This window comes from Ammospiza nelsoni, chromosome 8 (genome assembly GCF_027579445.1).
Source record: "Ammospiza nelsoni isolate bAmmNel1 chromosome 8, bAmmNel1.pri, whole genome shotgun sequence".
In the NCBI taxonomy this organism is placed as follows: Eukaryota; Metazoa; Chordata; class Aves; order Passeriformes; family Passerellidae; genus Ammospiza; species Ammospiza nelsoni.
This window is the reverse complement of record NC_080640.1, coordinates 31,250,712-31,276,860: the sequence shown is the minus strand read 5'-3', so window position 1 is coordinate 31,276,860 and position 26,149 is coordinate 31,250,712. Positions and strand designations below refer to the sequence as shown.

Below are 26,149 nucleotides of genomic sequence, written 5' to 3'. Positions count from 1 at the left end.
ACTGTCCCAGGCTGCTCCAAGCCCTGTCCAACCTGCTCTTGGACAATTCCAGGGATCCAGGGGCAGCCACAGTTGCTCTGGACATGCCCACCAATCCATGTTCTACAGTTCTACAACTGGGACCAGGCTGAATTGGGAGGTAAAAGCCTCTCTTTGCCCTTCCTTGTCCATCCTGTTCAAATGCTCTTTGTTGTTGTTGAAACAAGCCTTTGTTGAATGGCAGTGCTTTCTCTTTCCTGCTCCCTCTGCTTCCACACAAATCCTTCTGCTCCTCCTACCCTTTACCTTCTCACTTCAAGGAGCATCAAGTTCAACTCCTGGCCCTGCACAGGACAGCCCCAAAACCCCACCTGTGCCTGAGAGCATTGTCCAAACTCCATTAATATTCAAGGTCCTTCAGGGCTCAGCATCATCAGAATCCTCAAGAAGAACTCCAAGCTTTTAAAGTCATCGTCACCATCCAACCCAGCTCATCTTCCAGTCAAATGAAGTGAAACAACACAGCAATTTCATATCATGAAGTTTCAGTTAAAGTAACTCCTTTAATGAGTTTGGCTGTGTTGAAAACAAGAATGTGACTTTGCATGATTTAGCATCATCTATGAAACCCCCAGTTTAAGTCACCAATTTGATGTTCTCATACTCCAAAGAACATCTCAATTTACTTTCTCTTCTCACATATTTATTCAGTTATTGCCACACTATCACCTGGCACCATCACTCAATGACAGGCTCAGTTACACTTAATGCACTTTCACTTTTCCCCTGCTTAGATGGATACTCCAGCTCCTACTTCTCCATAATTATTTCCTATAATACCATGACTGAAAACAATTTTATGCCCATCTTCTGAGCTTTGTGACATTCAGGCCTGTGTGCTGGCTGAGCAGTTTGTCAGGGCTGTGTTATTTACAGAATCCCAGGGTCACAGAGGCTGGAAAATCCCTGCCAGCCCCTGGAGCCCCAGCGGTGCCCAGTGCCCACCTTGTGCCCAGCCCAGAGCACTGAGTGCCACCTCCAGCCCTGCCTGGGACACCTGCAGGGCTGGGCACTGCAAAGCTCCCTGGGCAGCCCCTGACAAGGCCTGAGCACCCTTTGCATGCAGAAATTGCTGCTGCTGTCCCAGCTGAGCCTCCCCTGGCCCAGCCTGAGGCCCTTTCCCCTTGTCCTGTCCCTGTTCCCTGGCAGCACAGCCCGACCCCCCCTGGCTGTCCCCTCCTGGCAGGGAGTTGTGCAGAGCCACAAGGGCCCCCTGAGCCTCCTTTGCTCCAGGCTCAGCCCCTTGCCAGCTCCCTCAGCCCCTCCTGGGGCTCCAGCCCCTGCCCCAGCTCCGTTCCCTTCCCTGGACACACTCAATGTGTATCTCAAAGTGAAGAGCTCAGAAATCCCTGCAGTTCCAGAGTAGGTCACCAACAAATTCCAGAACAAATTCCAGAACAAATCCCACTGATCCAGAGGTATCCAAGACCAAAACTGGCAGGAGGTCACTGCCAGTGGGTGTCACAGCTCTGTACTAATTCAGTGTTGTGTAATCCTTGGGTTGTGCATTCCAAGTCGCCCAGCTCCAAATGATTCATCAGTTCAACCTCAGCAAAGCCCACAGTGATGTGTTAATTGTGCCCCATCTCCTCCCACTGCCGTTCATCAATTCAGTGCCCTGAAACTCAGAAGTAGTGTTTAACCTGATTAAAACTCCTCAAAAATAAACAAAGTGCCAAGAAAATGGAAAAGAATTCATTGTATAAACACAGGAATCAAATCCAGAGATCAAGGGATTTCCATCACGAAGTCATAAGTGATTGAGCTGGCCAGACACTACTAAAGTATTTTAAATATATATATATTTATAAAATTCTTTAGCCATCCCTGCAGCACAGTGTATATTCTAAGGAATAGATGTGTTGTATACTCTTGGAGAACCAAAGGCACCCAGCTTGTGCTCCTTTAAGCTGGCCTGAAGTCAGACTCCAGTCATTATCAAGCATTCCTGAATAAAGTAATTCAGCCATCACTTTTTGGAAGTGCTGCTCACTTGGGAGAGCTGCCCTAGTGCAGAATGTGAGTCAGAATAGGGAATGGAGGGAAGGACCTGCTGACTGCCTTGAGTCTTCAGCCATGTCAGGAAGGCTTGGAGAAAGCTGTGTGCTGCATGGGAGCCTGATCTGCTTGCTGGGTATTCCTTGGCTGTATTTTTATGGATATAACCTTACCTGGATTTCTCCCAGGCACAGAGAGAAGCAGGCAGCTCTGGCAGGTACATCCTTGATGGTGGATAAACCTGCACAGGATCTCACCCTGCTCTTAACAAAGCCAAGCTCCTGACCACTGATTAACCCTGATGTGTCACACACTCCACACACTCAATTCTTATTCAAGGAAAAAGACATACCCAGGAAAATCCTGGCTCAAAACCCCAAAATCTCCTGCTGGTTCTGTGGGTAGCATTGGAAAGGTGAAGGTGTTGGAAGTGCCGCCCCTGTACAGTGTCTCAGGCTATCCCCAAGATTTATGGCATGTTCCCAAATATTTGAGCACCTTCAATAACACAGAATCCCAGAGTGGTATGAGTTGTATGAGTTGTAAAGGATTTACAAAGCCATCCAGTGCCACCCCTGCCATGGGCAGGGACACCTTCCACTGTCCCAGGCTGCTCCAAGCCCCAATGTCCAGCCTGGCCTTGGACACTGCAGCCACAGCTGCTCTGGGCAAGTCAGGCTGACAGATCCCAAAATGCACCATGGGCTGTGATCCCAGCATCACCATGACCCCCCTAAAACGCAGCAAGGTCACTGGAGAGCAGTTTCAGCCTTCTCAGCAAACACCAGCAATATCTGTGTGAAAAAGATGGTAAAGGAAAGGGTTTTGACACTTACTTTTGGAGGGAACCCGCAGGTTGTTGGACTTCACCACCTGCAGGGAGTCTGCCTGCACCCGGAGCTCGTAACTTTGGACACGTTCATAGTCCAGAGGCTTTTTCACAGTGATCACTCCTGTTCTGTTGTGAATGGCAAACACATCTGGAAGCCAGCAAAAACACAGGAATTTTATGAGATGCACAAACTGGGATTTTCAATGCCCAGGGGTTTTATTTTGGGGATGGATGACACAATTCTCTGACACTGCCAAGCAAGTCATTCCCTCCCTGCCTCCCTCCCTCAGGTTTGGAAAACCCCACCTAGCTTATCTCTGAAGATATTTTTAAGCAGCAGAGTGGCTTGATCTGCCCTGCTACTGGAATAACCAACCCAGCATCACAGAATCATGGAATATCCTGAGCTGGGAGGGACCCAAAGGATCAGAGAGTAAAACTCCCATCACAGATGTGTTTTGAGTACAAATGGAAAGATGGGACAAGACAAAGAGCCCAATCTCACAAAAAAGGAGGATGGGATGGGGAATTCTTTACATCCCTCCCAGTAATTCTGTGTTATTTTGGCAAGATTTCCAGGTGGAACACAGACAGTATCCCAGCAGGATGTTTTGTTTGGATATCAGGCTCTAATCCAATATTTGTTACAGCATGGCTGAATCTATAATCCCTTAAATCAGATTTTTAAGCAAGTCAATTCCATCAAAGCTATTTATGTTTATATTTTGATGTGCCATGGACTCACACTATGTGGCATCCACAGGACTTTTCACATCAGTGAGAAAGATTTTCTTGTAATTTTGCTAATTAATCTGATCTTTAGCTTATCTCCAAAGGCATGATAATGGTAGTTACAGAATCATAGAATGGTTTGGGTGAGAAGGGACCTCAAAGCCCATCTAGTGCCACCCCTGCCATGGGCAGGGACATGTTCCAGCATTCCAGGGTCTCCAAGCCCCAAAGTCCAGCCTGGCCTTGGGCACTGCCAGGGATCCAGGGGCAGCCACAGCTGCTCTGGGCACCCTGTGCCAGGGCCTGCCCACCCTGCCAGGCAACAATTCCTAATTCCCAATATCCCATCTAAACTTCTCTGTTCCAGCCTGAAGCCACTCCCCCTTATCCTGTTCTTTACAAAAAATCCCTCTCCAGGTTTCTTGTTGCTCCCTTCCAGCCCTGGAATTCCCTCCTGCTTGTCCAGGTGGGATTTCACTTTGATGACCTGAGAGTTCTTCTCCAACCTCAACGATTCTGTGATTCACCTCAGCAGCTTTACTTCTCCACAATTTCTTGCAGATCTCCCCATAACCACAAGACTGAAATATTAATATTAATATTAATTTGATTACACTTACCCTCCTCATTCCCTGAGACAATGGAGTACACCACTGTCTGGTTCAAGGCGGCCGCGGTGACAACGGTGACCACGGTTCCCTTCGGGGCACTCTCACTCACTGGGGGAGGCCTGCAGAGTGGGACAGAAGGATTTGTGTTACATTCCCGAGCAGCAGATCGTTGACACTTATCCCTCAGGTTAGTATGGCCTCCACCTATTCGTCTGCCAAAGGATCTGTTATGAGGGAAAATCATATTAAAAAGGAAAATGTTTAACCTTTGAGAATGTAAAAGTCACTGAGAAGTCCAACAGACAAGAGGTGGCAACGTAAATATGTAATGATTCTTGGATCTGAGAAGTGGGAAAGCAGGGAATAATGAGAAACAAGAACCACCATGTCACAGATATCTTTTATTGAAAATCCTTTCCTTAGGATTTCTCCTCCTGAGAAGCTGTGAGGCCTCAGGAACAAAATGCAAACAATGGTTATCTGCTGCTGTGGAATGCAAGAGGTGGATCTGTGATTGGTCTCATAGAGTTGTTTATAATTAATGGCCAATCACAGTCAGCTGGCTCAGACACTCTGTCCGAGACAGAAGCTTTTCTTATCATTCTTTCTGATTCTATTCTTAGCCAGCCTTCTGATGAAATCCTTTCTTCTATTCCTTTAGTATAATTTTAATGTAATATATATCATAAAATAAAACAAGCCTTCTGAAATATGGAGTCAGATCCTTGTCTCTTCCCCAGTCCAAGAACCCCTGTGAACACCGTCCCACCACCACAGCCTTATAAATGGGAAATAAAAGACAAAATAGATCTTTTCTATATATACTTTATATATATATAGATCTCTTTTATAATAGATCTTGAATATATTCAAGTCTACTAAGAAAACTCAGTAATGTGTCAGAAAATGACACAAGAAAACTCATGCATGGGTAAAATTCCATGCCTTAAACAGGAATCACATTGGGGCCACCTCTACAGGAATTTCCACTCTTCACAAATATGAAAAAAAATTTCCTGCCAACACATTTGGTACCAAAATCCAGGATGCTTTTTAGGATATGAACTGCAACCCAAGGCTACCCAACCTCTGTAAGGGTGGGCAGGCCCTGGCACAGGGTGCCCAGAGCAGCTGTGGCTGCCCCTGGATCCCTGGCAGTGCCCAAGGCCAGGTTGGACTTTGGGGCTTGGAGCAGCCTGGGACAGTGGAAGGTGTCCCTGCCATGACAGGGGTGGCACTGGATGGGCTTCGAGGCCCTTTGAACCCAAACCATTCCATGACTCTGTGCTGATGTCTTTAAATCACCAATCCAAACAATTTCAACAAGGAGAAATGAAAGGCTTGAGCTCATCTCAAATTCTCCTCCTCAGATTTTCCTCATGGCAAGCAGTGGTTAAATTCATGCTTCTAACTCTTCACAATCAATTTACAAGCAAATTTTGACACTCGTCTCTGAATGTAGATGGGGTTTTTTACTGTATAATGCAGATTTTTAAAAATGACACTCATTCTATAGATAACAAAATAAACACCAGATGAGGATCTGCTCAGAGAGGCTCCTGAGTTTGAAGATGAGTTGTGCACTGATATTCAAAATTCTGGACAGAATCTACAGCTGCTTCAATATCATGGAGGTATTCAGAAGGCCAAATGACACCTGGGGACAAGGCCTGGTGGTGGCCCTGGCAGTGCTGGAGGAACAGTTTGATTAGATGATCCCAGGGGTCTTTTCAGGCCTAAATAATTCTGTGATTCCATTAATATTTTATCACTTTTCCCTTTCATCTTTCAGGTGGTTTTCAAATCCCCCAACCCACAGCACATTTTCCCATTCTAAGGGCAGGGAATGGGCACGGCCCTGAGGCTGCCAGAGCTCCAGGAGTGCTGGGACAATGCACTCAGGGACAGGGTGGGATTGTTGGGGTGTCTGGGCAGGAGCTGGGATCAATAACCCTTGCGTGTCCCTTAAAATTCAGGATATTCCATGGTTATATCAAAGTTGGAACCCCAGGACACAAGGACACAATCCAAACTATTGAACCCAAACTTCTCCCACCAAGAAGTGGCCAAACTTCCCTTGAAGTCTGCTTTACAAACACTTCCTTTGGAATCAATGTTGCTTTGAACTTCCTACAAAAATTTAGGGATAATGAATATATGGAATTAAGTTTTGGATCATGCAACATGATGGTGATCTCCTCTTTTTTTCACTGAAGGAAAAATCCCCTTTTACTCAAAACCACATGCCTGGAGCAGATCCCTCTGCTCCCACTGTTCTGTGTCAGTGGCTGGAATAAAATTCCTTAATTTATTAAGCTCTTAAACCATTGCTATGAAAAGCTTTTTAAGGTGCATTTAACCAATGCAAATGCTAATCTTAGGGATTAAAAACATGCCAAAAGGCAGGAAAAGACAAGAGCAAAACCTTTCAAAGCTGGAAGCATTTAAAGCTGGAGTTCTTTTGATGAGGTCAGAGAGGAAAATGTCCTTTTTATGTTGCATTATAGATGATTTTGTTTGCTTTGTCTTCTAAAAGTGTGGGAGTGTTACAAAAGCCCTACATTTCATTCCCAGCACAATTCCAGCATATTTCTGCAGTGGGAATGACCTGATAGCTCCCTCTGCCAGTGCTGAATCCAAGGGATTGACAAATCAATAACAATTAGTGAGAGGTTTTGTGTTTGCTCTGGAGGGAAGGGAAAGAACAGCACCTCTCACTCCTCCCTATGATAATTACACTGATTTCATTCATTTCCTTTAATTCCAGGGATTGGGAACAACAGGAGCAATGCATCAGCTGCAGTAAAATCCAGCTCATCCCTCCACAGCATTCGTCTGGATTGTGGAAAAGCAAAACAGCAAAACATGAGCATCCAACTTCCTATATCCTGCTTTTATCCTGTGCTTCCAGCTCTAATAACCTTTCTAAGGGAATAAATTCCTTATTTTCCAATGTTTAATGGCTAAGATGAATAATGGTGCTTTTTTTTTTCCCCTGACATATTATTTGAAGATGTTTCAGGGCACAGGCAAAGGTGTTTTAATGCCATAATTTTGCATCGCTGCATGATAAAAGCTGGAATTTTTGTGGGAAGAGGAAAGCAGGAGAATCAAGACCAAACCACCCAGAAAAGGATGAGAAAATATCCATGGGAGTGGAAGGGAAGAGAATTTCTGTGAGTCAACACCACTGGGGGCAGAGAGGGTGAAGGGATTGGTTTGTCAGTGTCACCTGGGCAGGGTTGGTTTGTCATTGTCACCTGGGTGGATGTGGGTGTGTCATTGTCACCTGGGTGTGTCTCTGCCTCCCAGCCCAGTGCTGGCTCCATGGAACCAGAGTTCTTAAGGATGGAAAAGACCTCCAAGACCATCAAGTCCAACCATCAACCAGCCCCATCCTGCTCACCACTAACCATGTCCCCAAGTGCCACATCCACACAGTTTATCAACACCTGCAGGGCTGGGCACTGCAAAGCTCCCTGGGCAGCCCCTGCCAAGGCCTGAGCACCCTTTGCATGCAGAAATTGCTGCTGCTGTCCCAGCTGAGCCTCCCCTGGCCCAGCCTGAGGCCCTTTCCCCTTGTCCTGTCCCTGTTCCCTGGCAGCACAGCCCGACCCCCCCTGGCTGTCCCCTCCTGGCAGGGAGTTGTGCAGAGCCACAAGGGCCCCCTGAGCCTCCTTTGCTCCAGGCTCAGCCCCTTGCCAGCTCCCTCAGCCCCTCCTGGGGCTCCATTCCCTGCCCTGGAATTGCTTGAAATGTTTGAAACATTCTCAAAGAAATGGTTTCTTTCTGAACCACTGAACTCCCCAACTTCTCAAACCTGTGATTTCTGATTTCTTCCCAAAACTCCCATGCACAGGACCCACATCCATCCCATTCTTGGATGTGAGAATGTCCCTTGCAATAAATTATAAAATCCACCTGCATCCCACAAATCTCAGGGATAAACCACAATTAACACCCACTTTAATCCCCATCCCACCTCAGCCTTATCCAGAGTTTTAATCTCCCCTTCTCCACACAACCACCCTTTGACCATGACAACTTTAATTTATTTAATCCATTTCCAATCTTATTTTTTTCCATGACCATCCCAGCAATGTGGCATTTAGGCCCTTTGATTCACTTTAACTTTTCCACAGGAATAATAAATGATATCTTGGGAGCATCCAGGGTGGAATGGAGACCAGGAGAGACCTCGTTGATTTCTTTGAGTATAAAACCACAAAATGCATTTTATCCCTCAGAAAATAAACAAAGCAACCACAAAGAGCAGAATTAAAATAAAGACATTATTTGTGCACAAACCTACTGAAAATAAATACAATTAAAAAAAAAAAAACCACTGAATTTGCTATATCTTAATTATTTGTGTCTTGATCAGAGTGGGAAAGGAAGACTGACCACGTCTCCATTACATTGCAGGGCACAACTACTGGAAGTGTCCAAGTGAAATTTTAACTTTTCCTCTCTACTTTTCTGCTTCTTCTTTTTCCCTGTGCTCAACACATCACTCCCAGACCTCTTTAAATTTGCCTGATAGCCAATATGCTTTAAATTCACCATGAAACTTGTCTATCTCCAAAAGCATGAGTGCGAGATTTAATAAAAAATTAAATTTCAAGCCAGCAAACCCAATAATAATTTGGAAAATTGGTTTAGAGCTGAAGCTTAATAGTGGGATGTGAATGGACTCCATATGAGCAACTTCAGTTGCTTCTACTTTGTGACTTTATATTTTATATCTATTTATACAGAATATTATAATACAAAATATTTATATATATTTATATTTCAATTTATGGAGGTCCATAAAAAACCCTTAGAAATTAAGTTTTGGTGCTGTTTAATTAAATTGATGACCTCAATTTGATTAGCATTGAGAGTATTTTTATTTTTAAGGTGGTGGGAGGGCCAGAGCAGCTGTGGCTGCCCCTGGATCCCTGGAAGGTATCCCTAAAACATCTTCAAGGCCAGGTTGGACAGGGCTTGGAGCAGCCTGGGACAGTGGAAGGTGTCCCTGCCATGGCAGGGGTGGCACAGGCTGGATTTTAATGTCTCTTCCAACTCAAACCAGTCTGGAATTCCATGATCTCTATGGCAGCTCTTTTAACCCTTTCACTAACACATAATAACTACCTTGACTCAATAAAAGATAGACCTGGACATATTTAGAGCAATAAACCAGCATTTTATCAAGTTTTATACATGTTTCAGAGCAATAATTCATCAATTTATCAAGTTTTTGCTTTCCTAGTAACTGCTTGAACAGCTTGTCCCAGGCAATGATAATTTTTTTTCTGGAAAATAATATTGTTGTCTCAATTTTAATTTTTTGTCTTAAGCTTATCTTCAGAGTGTCACATATTCCTTCCTAGAATTGATTCCCTGCCTTTCTGTCTCAATTCCCAGACTGGCTGAAGGCACTCTGACCTTCCCATGGTATTTATCTCCAAAACAAATGACAAGGGAGTCTGGACATTGCTCCTGTGGTCCTGTCTTAACCTATTGTATTTTAACCCAAATGTCAGGTTTTGCTCTCCTGACCTCTCTGTGCTCATGTTATCCTTCCAATCTTCCCAAATTAAACCTGAGGCCACAAAGGCAGGAATATTACTGGCAGGATTCTGCAGAAACAGAGAAAAAAAGGAGGAAAAATGCCCACCAAGCCCAAAGTAGGGCAAAGTCACACACTTGCATTGGTCAGACTGATGGGATAAATTCCAAGGATAACATGACTGGAAGGAAAACACATTGCTGGATGCCAATGGGGTTAATACTAAAATTATTGATAATTTCAGTTCCATATCCACACATAGAGTGATTTAATGCTACATTTAATTAACACGGTGTTGGAAATTTGGCCCTCAGCCTTTCCAAGCACAGATTCCTTGCTGGGATCTGGCTCCCTGCGCTTTTTTCCTCCCCAGAAAACATCCCACCAAAACTATTTTAATTGAAAAATAATTCCTAAAATTCTAGTTTCCTTTTCATGTGGTATAAATAAGTATAGGGTTTTAATAAAATGCAATCAGCACTACTAACACGAGGAAAAGTAGGGGGAAAAGGATCTTTTTCCTGTAATCACCTGGTAACTTGCTCCCTAATTTTTCCATGGCAAATCCTGCTTCAGCGCCTGCTGGAGAAATAATTTAGCTTTATAACCACATTTGCTAATTTTTTATTACAAACCAAACAAAGTACCAGCAGAAAATCACTCCAAACCACTGATTCCAAAGGGAAAATCACACACATTTTCCTGGATCCAAGCTGCCACTGATGTGAGATGCAAATTCCAAATGTTGGAAGCTCCAGCTTAAGTGTGAGGAAAACATGGACTTCTTTTACCCCCACATCTCAAAAATGCTGCAACTAGAAGGTTATCTGTGGTATTCCCTGAATAAAATGTAAATTCAATCCTAGGAAAGGTGAGAAAAGCAGTGGAAGGACCTGGATATGCTGGGAAAAGGATGATCCAAATGGAATTGACCAGCATTAAACAAAATATTTTGAGAGAAAAAACACTTTTGAGGGACAAAAATAACCCCCTGTGGACTCTGACAAGAAAGGGAAAATGATTCCTGAGGGGAAAAATGATCCCTAACAGGGGAAAATCCGAGGGAGTTCTGCCAGGGGGAAGAAGGAAAACTTGCAGAGGTTTAAAGAAAAGCATCTAAGGTGGAATTGATATCCTGGAAGTGCCCAAGGCAAGGTTGGATGGGTTTGGAGCAGCCTGGGACAGTGGAAGGTGTCCCTGCCCATGGCAGGGGTGGCCCTGGATGGAATTTAAGGTCCCCTCCAGCCAAAGCCATTCTGGAATTCTCTGATTGATCAGGGCCTCAGCCATTCACAGATATTGAGAACCATGGAAGTGAGAACTGAGATTCTCAGATATTGAGAACCATGGAATATCCCAAGTTGGAAAGGACCACTCTTTCCAACTCCTGAGCTCCAACCCAGAGCACTGTGGATGCTTTTTCCACCTTTCTGAAGAAAGCACCAAATTACATGCAATAACCATGCAATGCCACTTTGCAGGCTTCCCCATTCCCTATTTCCCAATGAGGAAAACTGTCTGAGTGAACAGCAGGAATCCAGAGAACTGGGAAAAATCTCTTCCTGATACAGCTCCATGATTTTATTTTGTGAAATCCTTTTGCTTGGATGGTGTTTGACTCCAATATAAAGGATTTAACTGGGTGGAAAACATTATGACACCTCTTCCACCGAGGGAAAGTGAGCTCCACGTGTCCCCAGATCTCCCTTTTTAGGCAGAACACATTTCCACAGCAGTGCTGGTGCTGGGAGAGAAATAAAATTAAATAAAATGCCACACTACACTTAGATTGAGTTACAGCTTGGAATTCACAGCTTCCCATATTTCCCCATAAAACTTCAGATTGCTGGGCAACTGGACACATCTTTGCTGACAGGCTGGGGAGCTGTAATGCAACACTAACAGAAGCTGTAAGTTTGCAAAATTCCCCATTTTTCCTGTTCTGGAATGACTGAACACCTGGTTAGTGTGCCCACAGGCACTAATTAGGAAGCAATGATGCTGCTCTTGGTTCCCATCCCATTCCCTGCTCCAGCTACGAGCAATGACCTTCCCCTCGCAGAGGATGTGGAATTTATTAATTAACACAACACCAAAAAGACCCCAAATCCTTTTCAACTTTTACTCTTTTAAACGGAGGACGTGCTCATAAAGAGGACAGGCTTGCTAAAAATACCTCTTTATATTCATCTGAGGTTCCAGTCACATCTGGTCTCCACTGTTCCACAGCGCTACTAATTAATATCTGTTAATTAAGAAATGAAAGTGCTGCCTAAGTTGTTGTGAAGTAATGGAAACTTTTGGATGAAATCCTTGATCCAGAGGTGATCTGGGTGAAGTCAGGACAAAAGAAAGAAGAGCTTGGGAAAGGGAAATTTTTTTTCTCAAAAAATTGAATTATTTGGTTTATTAGGTTTTAACCATCTTTTTTTTTTTTTTTTTTTTTTTTTTGGTTGCCCAGAGGAGCTGTGGCTGGAAGTATCCAAGGGATGCTGGACAGGCTTGGAGGCTTGGAGCAACCTGGGGTAGTGGAAGGTGGCCCTGCCCATAGCAGGGGTGGGACAAGATGAACTTTAAGGTCCCCCCCAACCCAATCCACTCTGGAATTCCACAGTTCTTTATCCAGAGACCATTTTGCTGGCACAAAGCAGAGATCAAAACTAGTATTACAAACATTTAATAATTTGTGTGAATTTCTCACCCTGTTTGGGGCAGGGATGTAGAAAATATCCCTGTCCCCACCGACCCAAGGCTGGAGACACTGCACGTGTCCACGTCTTCAACCAGTTCTTTAGAAAACCCCTGGAATCTGACAGCCAACACCCTGAGGGAGATGTGGTGACAAAAGCAGCATCAGCTGTGTCCTTCTCTGGCTCCAAAGGTCAGCTGAGCCCAGCCATCTCCACCTAAACATCCACACCATCTGAGGTGGCCCAGCCACGTCCAACTAAATGTCCACACCATCTGAAGTGGCCCAGCCATCTCCACCTAAATGTCCACATGCCTCAGCACTTTGATTCTTTGGGATTTTTGCCTCCTTTCTCCCCACTGTGTTTTCATGGAACAATGCCTATCTTGGAAATCACTTTGTTTGCCAGGCACTGCTGCCATCAGCTCTCTCTAAGTCATCCTCAACCAACCCCTACCAATCCACACCTGTGTGAGCTCTTCCAAGGATGGTGCCTCCACCCCTGCCAAGGCCTGAACACCCTTTGCATGCAGAAATTGCTGCTGCTGTCCCAGCTGAGCCTCCCCTGGCCCAGCCTGAGGCCCTTTCCCTTTGTCCTGTCCCTGTTCCCTGGCAGCACAGCCTGACCCCGTCCTGGCTCCAACCTTTTTCCAGGCAGTTGAAGAGAGGGAGGAGATTGCCCTGCTGCTGCTCTGATTCTCAGAGGGAGTGAAACATCTCAGAGGGAGGGGTGGGAAACATCCCAAATCCCACCTGGCTTTTGTGACAGTGTTCACAGGGGTCTTAGGATGAAGGAAGAGATGAGGATCTGACTCCATGTTTCAGAAGGCTTGATTTATTATTTTATGATATATATTATATTAAAGCTATACTAAAAGAATAGAAGAAAGGATTTCATCAGAAGGCTAGCTAAGAATAGAGAAAGAAAGAATGATAATAAAGGTTTGTGGCTTGGACAGAGAGTCCGAGCCAGTTGACTGTGATTGGCCATTAATCAGCAACAACCACATGAGACCAATCACAGATGCACCTGTTGCATTCCACAGCAGCAGATAACCATTGTTTGCATTTTGTTCCTGAGGCCTCCCAGCTTCTCAGGAGGAAAAATCCTAAGGAAAGGATTTTCCATAAAATGTGTCTGTGACAGGCTTTCTCTTGCCAGTCCCCTCCAGAGGAGCCAAGGATGCAGAAGATCCCCTCTGATGGACTTCAGGGGGGATCTCTCACAGTTCCTCACAAAGGAACTGTATTTTATCCCCCACTTATAGTAAATCAACTACTCCATTCTATATTTTCTGGATCTCAGAGCCTTCAGCTGCCCTTTGCTGTTCAGTATGGAGAGCACAGCAGCATTTAGAAGTCTCCAGAATAATTTACAATCCAAACAAAGAAGGTGGGGGTGAAAAGAGACCAATTAATTTGCCCTAAATGATGCAATAATGCAGAGGGAGAGAAAGTGAATAAACACCACTCTGCCTTCCTGCACTTGACTGGTGTCTCCTCTGGAAGTCACTCTGAACACAGATAATGATCAATCAAAGTCTCCCTGGGTGTGCAGAGGGCTCCAAGCAGTGCTGGTGTTCCTTTGGCAGAGCTGCCAGGCTCTGCAGGTCAGCTCAAGGCAGAGTGGCACTTTCATCTCCCTTTCTGCTCATGCCATCTGCTCCCTCTCTATTTTGTATTTGTTTTTGATTTTGTAGCACAGGCTGCAGATTTATTTGGTAAAACTGTTCAACTCTGCCCTTTCCCTAAATACACAGGGAGGAAGTTTGTAAACCAGCTTGAGAACAGCGCTGGAATCACCCAGATTATGATAATTAGACAAACAAAGATCAATACCAATCCACTCTAAAGCCACTAATTCTCAATCCATCTGACTTTCAAGCACCCACATCCAGCAGCTTTCCATTTTGCAAGGGGAACCATTGCTCTGTGCTGCCTTTCACCCTTAAGATATCCCGTGTCACTGGAAAATGAGGGTCTGTGACACCTGCCAGCTCCAGCTTGCATCACTGTCCACAAACCAAACACAAAGCACAGCCTGCAGAGTGTGACAGTCCCTGAAAACCTTAGGAACCAACACTAGTCCTGCTCCCAAATATCTGAGAGTCTCAGAGATGAATCAGAAACTTCTGGGGTTGTTTTAATTCCATTTTTGACATTGAGGAAAATGAATAACTGCCTTTGCTGTCCTCAAAAGGTTTTAAGAGCTTCTTAGCACCGTGCAAAGAACTTCCCAGGAATGGAGCTGTGCTTTGGAAAGGGAAATCAGGCTGTCCAGATAATCCTGAAGAGTTCACAGGGACACAAAGATAACCTGGCTTATTCAGGTGTTGTCATCAAAAGGTATTACGGGCTATGAGTCACTTTGTACTGCAAGAGTTCTTCACTGCAGTGAAAAAACATTCCCCGCTCCTGGGATAGAACTGGAGATCAAGGCAGGCTCAGAAATCTCATAATCCCTGAGTGGTTTGGGTTGGGAGGGACCTCAAATCCCATCCAGGGCCACCCTGCCATGGGCAGGGACACCTTCCACTGTCCCAGGCTGCTCCAAGCCCCCAAAGTCCAGCCTGGCCTTGGGCACTGCCAGGGAACAATTCCTAATTCCCAATATCCCATCCAGCCCTGCCCTCTGGCACTCTGAACCCATTCCCTGTGTCCTGTCCCTCCAGTTATTGATGCAGGGTCCCTCTCCAGCTCCCCTGTGTCCCTTCAGGCCCTGGAAGGAGCTGTGAGGTCTCCACACACCCTTCCCTTCTCCAGGCTGAGCATTCCCAGCTCTCCCAGCCTGGATCCACAGGGAAGATGCTCCAGAGCCCTCAGAAATTTCTGAGCCCTCTCTGGACTTGCTCCACAGCAAGTTTGCTCCAACAGACACCTGCCTGCCCTGATCTGAAATTCTAGTCCCAAATGTTTTTATTTGCTTTTATAATTTTTATACACTGCACACCTCTGGAAGATACCTAAGGAACTGCAGGGAGTAGCAGGAGCAATTTATCTCTCTTGAAAAATCCTTCAGCAAAGGATTATTATCAAATGCAAAGTTTGTCATTTTGCACTGGTCCTTCAGATTTCATATTTGTTCCAAGTTAAAGATAAAATTAGGAGAAGAGAGGCATGTTTTTGCTGTTTTTCATTTCTTTAAGTGGGAATCACTCAAATCACGAGGACAAATACAGCACAGATAATGATTTTTTGTCTAAACCTGTTTAAATAGCTGAACAAACCCATCATTTAGGGCTTACTGATGAAAATTTATATTCAATTTCTGATTCTGATTCCCTGCAGTCCTTGGATTTAGAAATATCTGTACAAACCCCACTACATTCTGCTGCTGATTATGTCACTACAGTGGCATAGAGAGAACACATTGCAATTTCTTGATATCTTGATGCTGCTTGCCCTGATCCTATCACTTCCAAATATTGTACAGATGTCAAATTCATGAACACATTCTCTGCCACAAAATTATCAAACTAATCAGCCCACTTTTTAGTTTGCTTTTGATCAAGTTTAAGACACTGAGGTTGATGATAATGAATTGTCAGAGGGTAAATTTGTGAAATTATGTCTCTGTGGTGATAATAATCACCTGCACTTCTAACACTGAAGAGGTCGAGTCTGAGTCCTCCCATGCCTCACAAAAATGGTGTAGAGGATTAAAAAATGCCTCACAAAAATGGTGTAGAGGGTCAAAACACACTCCAGGAAACTTAACCTAGAGCCCTGGTGATCCTAGTCCCAATTCCAGCACATGAAATTTCTTTGTCCAAATGACTTATTTTTTCAACAACTTCTGAGGGCAAAATTTCAAGCAAACCTTCCCTCACCATCACCATCAGCCCCAATATTTCCATTTGGTGACAACCTGCTCAGACAGTAAAATTCCACCACAACAGAGTATTTTTGTAGCTCTATTTCAGACTAGCCTTCAAGCAGGACTACATTTTGGCTTTAAAACCACCAGTTTTAGGGTGAAAGAATGAACTCCTTACCTGTATTCATCCTGTGTGAAGCGTGGGATGACTGAGGGCTGCAGCACCACAATTTCCACCATGGTGGTGTTGAACTTCACTGGGTCCCCATCATCGTAGGCAATGACCACCAGCTACAAACAACACAGAAAATCAGGCTCTGACTACACAAAAGAACATTCTTCATCCTGACTTCCAGCAATTCTGGTACTTGCAGGCGCTAAAAAATCAGATGTGATTTTCTTTTGCTGCAAGTCACACGCGGTGTAAGAACAAAACGCGGAGGAAAAGACGGCCATCCTCTGGTTGAAACTCTGCTGGAAAATTTACAGAAACAGAGTAAACTGGAGGAATTTTTTCCTGGAATGGGCTGTTAAACATTGGAATGGGCTGCTCAGGGAGGTGTGGAGTCCCTATCCCTGGAGGTGTCCAAGAAACCCCTGGATGTGGCACTCAGCGCTCTGGCGGGATTGGTCACAGGTTGGACTTGATGATTCTGGATGGCTTTTCCAACCTCAATGATTCTGTAACTCCCAATATAACAGGAAAAGCCCTGGGTGACAATTATCTGTTGCTGACATTATTATCTAGAACCAAGGGCTCAAGTTAGAATAAAAAAAATTAACATTACTTCCAACCCCCTCTAAAACGTCCTCTGCAGAAAAGAGATGCTCTAAGCTCAAACATGGACAAGACCAAATTACCTTTTCTTAAATGAGGCCTGTTATAAATAGTGTGATTTTTAAAAACCTTTTCTCATGTCGATTTGATGATTTAATTCAGGATTTTGTGCTGGCACAAGCAGGTTAATTTGTTTTTAGCTTCCACATGAAATGTGCTTGTGTGCGAACTCCAGTCCACTGAAGAAGGAGCAATGGGCATTTTTCCAGTTTTCTCCCTAAATTTTTTCCTTATTCCTGGAGGTTGCTACATGAGGCAGGTCTGCACCTCATTCTACCAGAACAGTTTCAACTCATTTCTGCCAGTCCAAGCTATTCCACAATAACCTCTTTTTTGCCAGCCAGTATATCAGGAAAGTCACCAATGCAACATATAATTGCAGAAATTATCCAGATGTTAAATAGTGACTGGAAAAATTCCCAAAGGATTCAGCAGCAGACAAGCCCAGTGGTCCTGAAGCAAATACCAACTCCAAGTGTTCCCATCACTGATTTCTGGAGTCTTCTCTTTTTTCCTAAGAATCCACATTTTCTGAAAAGTAATTCCCTGCTGAATGTCCCATTTACTGCCCTGATATGAAACAGTGCGGGAGAGATCCCAGTTTTGGAAATAGGTACTAGAAATAAAATAAGTACTAAGAAGTAAAAACAGCAAGTTCAGCAACAGCAAAGTTCCACTCTTGGTGATGGTAAACAAGAAAAAATTCTTTCCTCCCTTAGGTTTTATTATATTAATTAGAAATTCAAAAGGACTTAAATTAGCACTGTCCTAAACCAGGGACTGCTCCAGCTCAAGCAGCCCTTGATGGGACACTCAGGAGTGGAAAACAGTGGACAGCTTTATTCCTCATAATGGAAGGTAAGCAAATAAACCTCTCTTTAACCCTCATTTAAGAAATAAGTAACTGAAAGAAGAAAACACTTTAATGAGTGTAAGGAAGTTTCCAAGTTGGGAAATTACATCAAACCCAAGATATTATGGAGATTATTTTTTTCCCTAGTGAGCCACTTCTATCTTCATTTTTTACTACCCCATGGATCTTAAAGGGCAGATGCTCTACTGCTTTAGGTTAAAATCACACCTTTATCCACACTCATTCACTCCAGACTCTTCAGGACCAGTGACAACAAAATGGGAATTTAGTTTTCCTTAAAACCAGCGTTTTTACACTCATGAACAGGAATTCCTGAACTACCCAGCAGTGCAGTAACTTTATTTACAAGACATCTTGCTCTTCTTATAAAGTTCTCCCCAAATTCTCCCCAAAAGCCCTGTTGAAAGTGAACTTGGGGAAAATGAAGGTTCTCCAAGGTGCCTCCCTGTTTTCCCCACTCTCCCAACAGGTGCAACCAGATCCCTCCAAGACATTCCTGAAATCACAAAGGCACAAAACACATGCCAGGAGAAAAAGGTGGAAACAAAGGAACAAACAGAATTGAAATTTTGCATGGAAAGCCAATGAAAGGTTGGATTTGATCTTGGAGGTCTTTTTCAACCTTAATGATTCTGGAATCATTCTATGCAACAGAAAAAAACAAAGGCGAACCATGATGGTAAAAGAATCCCAGCAAATCCAGGGAATTTTGAGGCACTGCAGCTGAATTTGTACCTTGAACACTGTGCTGGGCTCTTCATTGAGGTTCACTCGGGTGACGACACGTCCAGAGTTTTCCTCCACATCAAAGATGCTGGCACTGTAGGGAAACTGGACAACATCCACCTTGTAGCGAACCAGACTCGCTGGGGTGCCCTGGAAGGCAAAAAGAGGCAAATTGGAGATTTCTGGGGTTTTATACACCTCCTGAAGGATTAAAATCTAACATTGGTGAGGCCATCAAGCAAAACTTGCTGTTTGTCCCAAGCAACCCCTTCAATCCCCACCAAACACCTTCCATGACAACACCTGAGAGGACCAGGAGGAAAAATCACCAGAGGTTTGGAAAGAAAAGGGCTGAAATGTCACCTACTTAAACCCAGAAGTGTTTTATAAAAAATGAAATTTTTAAACACAAGATGGGCATGGCTTAAGGCTGGTTAAAATACCTTTCAAAAATATTTTGACTTGATATAAAACTCGTTTAAGGAACTTAGCAGTGGTTGAAGAAAATGCTGTTTTGCAGATGGATTTTAAACGGTTCCATAAGGAACCCTCCCCATAGACTTAGTTCCATAAGGAACCCTTTTCTTTCCATAGACTCCAGGGGAACTGGATCTCCTCTCTGTGTCTCCTGTAGGGTTTTGTCTCTGCAGGGTTTCATTTCCAGCAGACACCTGGTAGGGTGAAGTCGCTCATGAGAACCATATTTTGCAATGGGAAAACTTCTCCCAGCTACTTGTAGGATGTCTCATCTGCTCTTCATCCACACTAGGAGGTCTAGGACAGATTCCCTCTTTGCACATTAATGTCTGAACAATGGTTTTCCAGCATGCCAAAGTCTGGTTATGCAGAGATTTAGGACATTTTACAAAATTCCAATGAAATTATTTCCCAAATATATTTGGGAGTAGATTCAGATTTACTTCTGTCCTACAACAGCATGATTTAATTTTCTGTTTGCCTCTGAGTCTTAAGCTCAGATCAGGCTTTGACCTTTATGTTGTGTTTAAACAGCCAAAACATCATTAATGGTGGATGGCTGAATTTTACCTGTATTCAATGATGTGCTTTGTTGGGATTGGGAATATATTCTATGTCCCATGCCAGCCACAAACTACATGGAAACAGAACATTTCCTTTTGTAAACAGCAATGGAAATGGCTGCAAAAGTGATTTGAGCTCACTAAATGCTATCAATGTTTTGCTGATCCAACACAAGTCATTCGAGCGTTGCCTCTTGGAGCTCTCCAAGGAATTCCAGCCTGGGCAGGGTTTATGAGGCCATCAGCAACTTTAATCATCCCAAATGGGGTCTGCCAGGCATGTTCCAGTGGTTAGCAAATTAATAAATGGTTGTGTTCATAGTTAAAAGCACTTCACACATGCTACAGAGGGCAAATCCTGGAAAAAGTGAGAAATTTCTGGGACCACGGCATAGCAGAGTTCATTATCAGCTTTCCCCCTGGCATTCCCTGCTTCAGTCATTTTTCTTCAATGTTATAATTAAGAGCAAATTACCTGCTGAAATCCAGACTATTTGGGCTGGAGTAATGGCCTTAAACTTGCTTGGAAGACTAAGAATCCTCATCATCATTAAAGCTCCTCACACCAGGTAATTTGTGATTAAATAAACAAAAATCTCATCAGGTTATTGTTGTTCCTGATGTGATTATCAAGTACACTTTGCTCCTGTCACTTCAGAAAAATAACAAAACCAGGATTTATTTTTTATTTACGGCATTTTGGCACTGATGTAATTAGAAAAATCTCCAGAGAGATTTCCCAGGGAAATCTATTTAGAAGCGAGTTTTAATTATCTGAAATATTAATCATCTTTTGCCTCTGTTCTAAATTAATTTAGATGCATTATTATGTCTGCAGCAAAACTTGAATCTAGCTGATAATATTCCCAAACAAACTACAGAGCAAGGATTGTGCTTGGCAGGAACCACATTCATTCTCTCCAAAGTTTCCCTGAGATTCAGGACTAACATAAAACTTTAAAAAAAACTCATCCAGCTCCAATTATTTCTTCCATGGCTGCATGATTCCTTAAAATTCCATTTGCTTGGGGAAAATGCTATTTATTTCTGACACAGAAATTAAGGTCCCTCCCAACCCAAACCATTCTGGGACTCAAACTGGTTACAGACACAACATTTCTTGGCCCAGGAAAGAACGGGGGAAAATGGATTTTGTTTTCATTTGAAATTGACAGGTGAAGATCCCAAATGTGCCTGGATTTCACGCCTAAGGACCAGTATGGAATGGCAGCATCATGAACACAAAGTTATTTCCCAGGTTAATCTCCATATATTATTTCCATGTGTAGATTTCAACTCAAATCTGAATAATTTGTATAATAAGGAGTTCAATAAGGAAAGTTTTGTAAAGCTAGTGCCATGGAAAAAAATAGAAAGTGGTGCTAAACTCTCCAAATTTACAGGTTTTTGTAACTTACCTTGGTAACTTACTTTTTACTGGTTTTTGTAACTTACTCAAAGTAACCATGGAAGATGGGGCAGCCCAGAGCAGGTGGATGAGTTTGGTGGGTCTTACACCAGTTCAGGGTTGGGAATGGTGCATTCGTGTAAATCCACCTTAATTTCATTCATATAAACCCCAAAATTTGAAGGGTTTTACTCTTTATAGTAGGTAACTCTACAAGAGGGCTTGAAATTCTGAATTACTAAAGCTGGAAAGTCTGAATTTTAAACTCTCACAAAAAAACCCACCAACTTTTAAAGCCTTGAGATAAAATTACTTGAGGAACTCCTGGAATTTGCAGCTTGTGTTTCATATCACTGAAATTCCACAGGAAGAGCTTTTAAAAGATCAAGGTCTGGCCAGCCTGAAAATGGTTTTACCTCCAATTAAAATGCAGTGAAATCTTTAACTGAATATCTCATAGCCTGTTACTTTTAGTGAGTGCATGGAAGACAAAAAGGACAATTACTCCCAATTTGACAAAAGAGCTCCACTGAAGGAAAGCCTCAGGAGGTGTTGGGAGAATGGATAAAGCATTAAATGGGATGTTCTGCAGCCCTGGAAGCTGGCTGCCCATTAAAATTAGTGTTCTGCATCTGTTTCTATTAACATTTCCAATAAAAAAAAAAAAAAAAGGCAGGATATGGAAAGGAATTGCCCATGGCAGAAATATCCCAGCTTTTACAGTGATAACCCATATCAAAAAAGGGATATACAGGAAAAACAAACACTCCTTTTTATGTCAGTCCTGGGAATCCCCTCTGATAAATAAACTGAGCATTTATCAAACAGCTCCTGGTGCCCTCCTGCCCACATTTTTGGAGGATTAAGAGCTTTGAGACCACTCAGAACCATTTTTTCATCTCTCATTACCAGGCCACTTCAGTGAGGCATAAAATGTTCAGCAGGAAGAAAACTCTCCTTGTCTCCAAGGGATTTATCCAACACTAATCCAGACTGTTTTCTTCAGCTACAGAGGATGATCTAAATGCCCAAAAAAGAGATGGTTGGCAGTAGGTGCTGGCTGGGACCCTGGAGCCTGTGCCAGCAACATCCAGAAGTGCAGGTGACTGAGCCAGGTGCTGCCTTTGTCCAGGCTTTGGAATCTTTCCCTGAAAAGGCTGGGAAATATCTAACAGAACCCAAATCTGAGCACATTTGTGCTAACTAAAGCAAAGCAGGACTTGAAATATTTTTCATAGAGGTGCTTCTACCGCTTTACTCTGCTCAGGTGAGACCCCACCTGGAATTCTGATACCTCCAACATAGGAAGGTCATGGAATTGCTGGAGAGAGGCACCAGGATGAGCATAGGGATGGAGCAGCTCTGCTGGGAGGGAAGGCTGGCACAGCTGGGGGTGCTCACGTGGACAGGAGAAGATTTGGGGTGACCAAATTGTGGCCTGAAGGAGCCGCAAGAAACATGGAGAGAGACTTGGGACAAAGGATGGAGTGGCAGGACACAGGGAATGGCTTCCCAGTGCCAGAGGGCAGGGCTGGATGGGATATTGGGAATTAGGAATTGTTCCCTGGCAGGGTGGGCAGGCCCTGGCACAGGGTGCCCAGAGCAGCTGTGGCTGCCCCTGCATCCCTGGCAGTGCCCAAGGCCAGGCTGGACTTTGGGGCTTGGAGCACCTGGGGACAGTAACCTTGAAGATCATCTCCTTCCAACCCCATCTCCACCTCCCCCAGGTCTCTGTGTCTCAGTTTTATCCCATTGTGGGCAGCCGGGCAAAGCCAGCTGGGGATTGGCAGCACAAATCCAGCCAAGGCTGTGTGGGTGCTCCTGCTCACCTGGAACTCCAGGGGTGCTCCAGAGGCAGAGCTTCCCTGCACAGGGTCACCACTTGTCCTGCTCACAGTATGCAACAACCTAAGCTTACCCACTCCAAGGGACTAAAAAACCCCAAAAACTGGAAAATTTCTTAAGCTGCAGCCGGACACCACCTCTGGAAAGGAAACCCAAGCTGATGTGTGAGGGAGAACTCAAAATTAAAGGGATTGTTCACATGGAAAGATGCTTGGCTGCCTCAACAATTCCTGTTGCAATGTGCTTAAAATCAAGGCTTTTTATTCTTGTAAGGTTTACCAGTTATTTAGAAATAACTGAAGCTGTTTCCAAGCTTTTCCTTGGCAGCCATGGCTCTACTTTATCCTCATAATTTCCTCTGGCCTAATTTTGTTGCTTCTTGCTCAATGTTTCATGCTTATACCTGGAATTAGGTAGAATTACCTAGAATCTCCTCTGGGAAAGGCAGAGTGAGCAACTTGAGGATGCACCAAGTAATTTGAAAAAATATTTATTTATTTATTTATATAAATTGTTACTAATTTAAAAATGTAAAAAATCTAGTGTTGGTTGTTCCAAACAACCAAAGGACAAAATGTTGATTCACCAGATTTCATGGAAACAAAGTTTTCAGGCAAAACTTCCCAAATTTCAATGACCAGAAGGGTGTTTCAATTTTATAACACGTGTAAAAGTAGCTTTTAAAACATAATTTACATTCTCAGTCGCTGCAAATAGAAAGAGAATTTAAACTAGAAAAGAAAGGAGCAACTGGTAAGAATTTAAAGTGACATTTACTCAAAACAGCCCTGCAAATCTTGCTGTGGCCTTTAGAGAAAAGCTCTGGGTTTTATGTTTTAATTGACATTTCACCAAGGACCTGAAGAATAACTATCAGAGGTCTCTGATGCCTTCAGGCCAAGAGGTTTTGACCACTTTGAAATCCACAGGTCGAAATAAAAGCATTACAAAGTATCTCTGAGGAAGTGCTTGACTCTAGCACAAATTATTTGTTTTAACTGAGCAACTCTTCATAATAATCAGAAATTTGCAGGGTTTTTGCTGCAAAACCCATCCTCTTATCAACAGCATATTCTCACGATAGCCTAAGGTTTTAGGCACCAGTTAAATTAAGAAAATCCCACATTTTCACCCAGAGATTTGTTCATATGGATACACATGGAAGATACACAGAGTTGTAAATAGCTCAGTGTGTGAAGGATTGATGGAAGGATTTTTTAAAATACAACCAAGAGATGCTTTCATCTCCATCTCCAATAAATGAAGTTCTGTTGGATTAATTTAACAGTAAAAGCTCACTCTTACCCCTATAAGCTATAAATTCCTAATTAATTTAGGAAATACCCACAGAAAACGACATCCTAGGTGTCTTTCACCCTCTTGTGCTTCACCTAAATTAATCCTTGTTTATTGAAATGGAGAGCCCACCTCCACTGCCACCATTCCCAGCTCCTCCTCCTTCCCCCAGAGCTGCTCTTCTGCTCCTGGAAAAATTCAAATTTGCCTTATCTGCAGAGAAATCCCACACAGGTGCTGGGCCTTTCCAGCTGGATCCTCACAGCATCCATATTCATTTGACAACGTGGGGGTTTGCTGAAAACAATGCTTGTCTCTGTGGAGCTGATTAGGTCTGAAAAGCTTTTATTGCAGATGATGGAAAAATCTGGCTGGGCTTTTATTCTGGATGTGGGAATTACATATATTACTTGCAAAATAACAACAGGAAAAGTCAAGCTTGGAGACTTCAAATTAGTTGGGCTCTTATAAACAGGCATATTTTAAAGCTACAATTATTTTTAATAGATACTTATTTCTTTCCTTGAACTGATAAAATAAATGTATTAGTACCCTGCAAATAAGATTCCAACAGGTTTAAATCCCCCAAACCACAGAAGTAAAGTATTGATAACTAAGAATATTCCATCCCTTAAGGCAAGTTTAGAGCAAGGTCCCCTTGCTGAGCAGAGAAAAGGCTGTGTGCTCTTAAACCAAATTTCCAGTGAATTCACATCAAATACTTTGTGACATCATTTAATGTCAAAGCCAGCTTCAAATAAATAGAGATTTTTATAGTAGCACAGGCTGGCTCAGGCAGAAAAAGAAAAAAAGCCATTTATGCCTGGTAATTTTACTTTTAAAATTAAAAAAAGATGAGGGACAAAACTACCAGCTATTATTTTAAAATAACAAACCCCTTTCCAAACCTCCTTTAAAAGCTTTCCTCCATAGCTGGCTGACTTTTATGGCCCTTGCATTTATTAGAGGCTTCAGGGTAACTTCATTTTTAAATCTTCATAAACATCAACAGGTGCTCATGTGATAGTGACAAAAAATATTACAAAATGTTCAGTAGGGTTTGGGGTTGTTAAATGAAAAATGAAATAACTTTGCACTGGAAATGCTGATTGCACAGGTCTGAGGATTATAAATGCCCTTAATCAGAACTATTTTGTTTCCCCTCAGTGATCTCTTAGTCTTCAAAACTTAGACACAGCAATTATAAAATGGAGCTTTTATCAGAATGGGCAAAATATCTCATTTTAAGGCAACAACATTTATTTAATGTTAAATAGAAGCTGCCCAAGCCCCAATCATTCCACATTTAGCTAAGCTGTACCTGATTTGTGTCCAAGCACTTCATCAGCTTTTAATGTGCAGGGCACATTCCCCCTGAGGATTATTCTCCTTCTTATGCCAAACACTGGCAATTAAAAATTAAACCTGGCTGGTAGAGCAGCTCTGGCTTTTCCTGTCCTCAGAGGATCATCTGGCCACTGATGTTCATCAGGCTCTGATGACAAAAATTGACATCAAACTTCAGAACAGGCCATGAGTCAGAGGTGTGTGCCCAGTTGCGTCACTTGAAGGCTTCACCAGGAAGCAGCAGCAAAAAAACAGGGACAAAAATAAACTTTATCCCCAAATTAAATGCCCTGGGTTCAAATATTGGCTATGGAACATGCAGATGGGGAGCTCTGCAGTCCCACACCAATGTGGGATGGCTCAGCTGGGATGTGACATCAAACAGCGCCAACCTCACCAAACTGTGGGTTCTCTCCTCTTGAACTACCCCAAAGACAGGACCAGCTCCCCTTCCTGCCTGTTCCTCTCACTCTCTGAAGCTGGACAAAGAGCTTTCCTAA

At 43.3% G+C, this 26,149-nt stretch overlaps 1 protein-coding gene across 1 annotated transcript in view; it reads right to left on the bottom strand.

The window, feature by feature from the left end:
• PCDH15 (protocadherin related 15) overlaps nucleotides 1-26,149 on the bottom strand; it is a 311,085-nt gene that overhangs the window by 59,588 nt on the left and 225,348 nt on the right. Inside the window, exons 23-26 of the mRNA XM_059476704.1 lie at nucleotides 18,723-18,863; nucleotides 16,454-16,566; nucleotides 4,222-4,331; nucleotides 2,874-3,017 (exon numbers count right to left, since the gene is read on the bottom strand). Of these exons, the coding sequence (XP_059332687.1) occupies nucleotides 2,874-3,017; nucleotides 4,222-4,331; nucleotides 16,454-16,566; nucleotides 18,723-18,863 (508 nt within the window). The remainder of the gene's footprint in view (nucleotides 1-2,873; nucleotides 3,018-4,221; nucleotides 4,332-16,453; nucleotides 16,567-18,722; nucleotides 18,864-26,149) is intronic.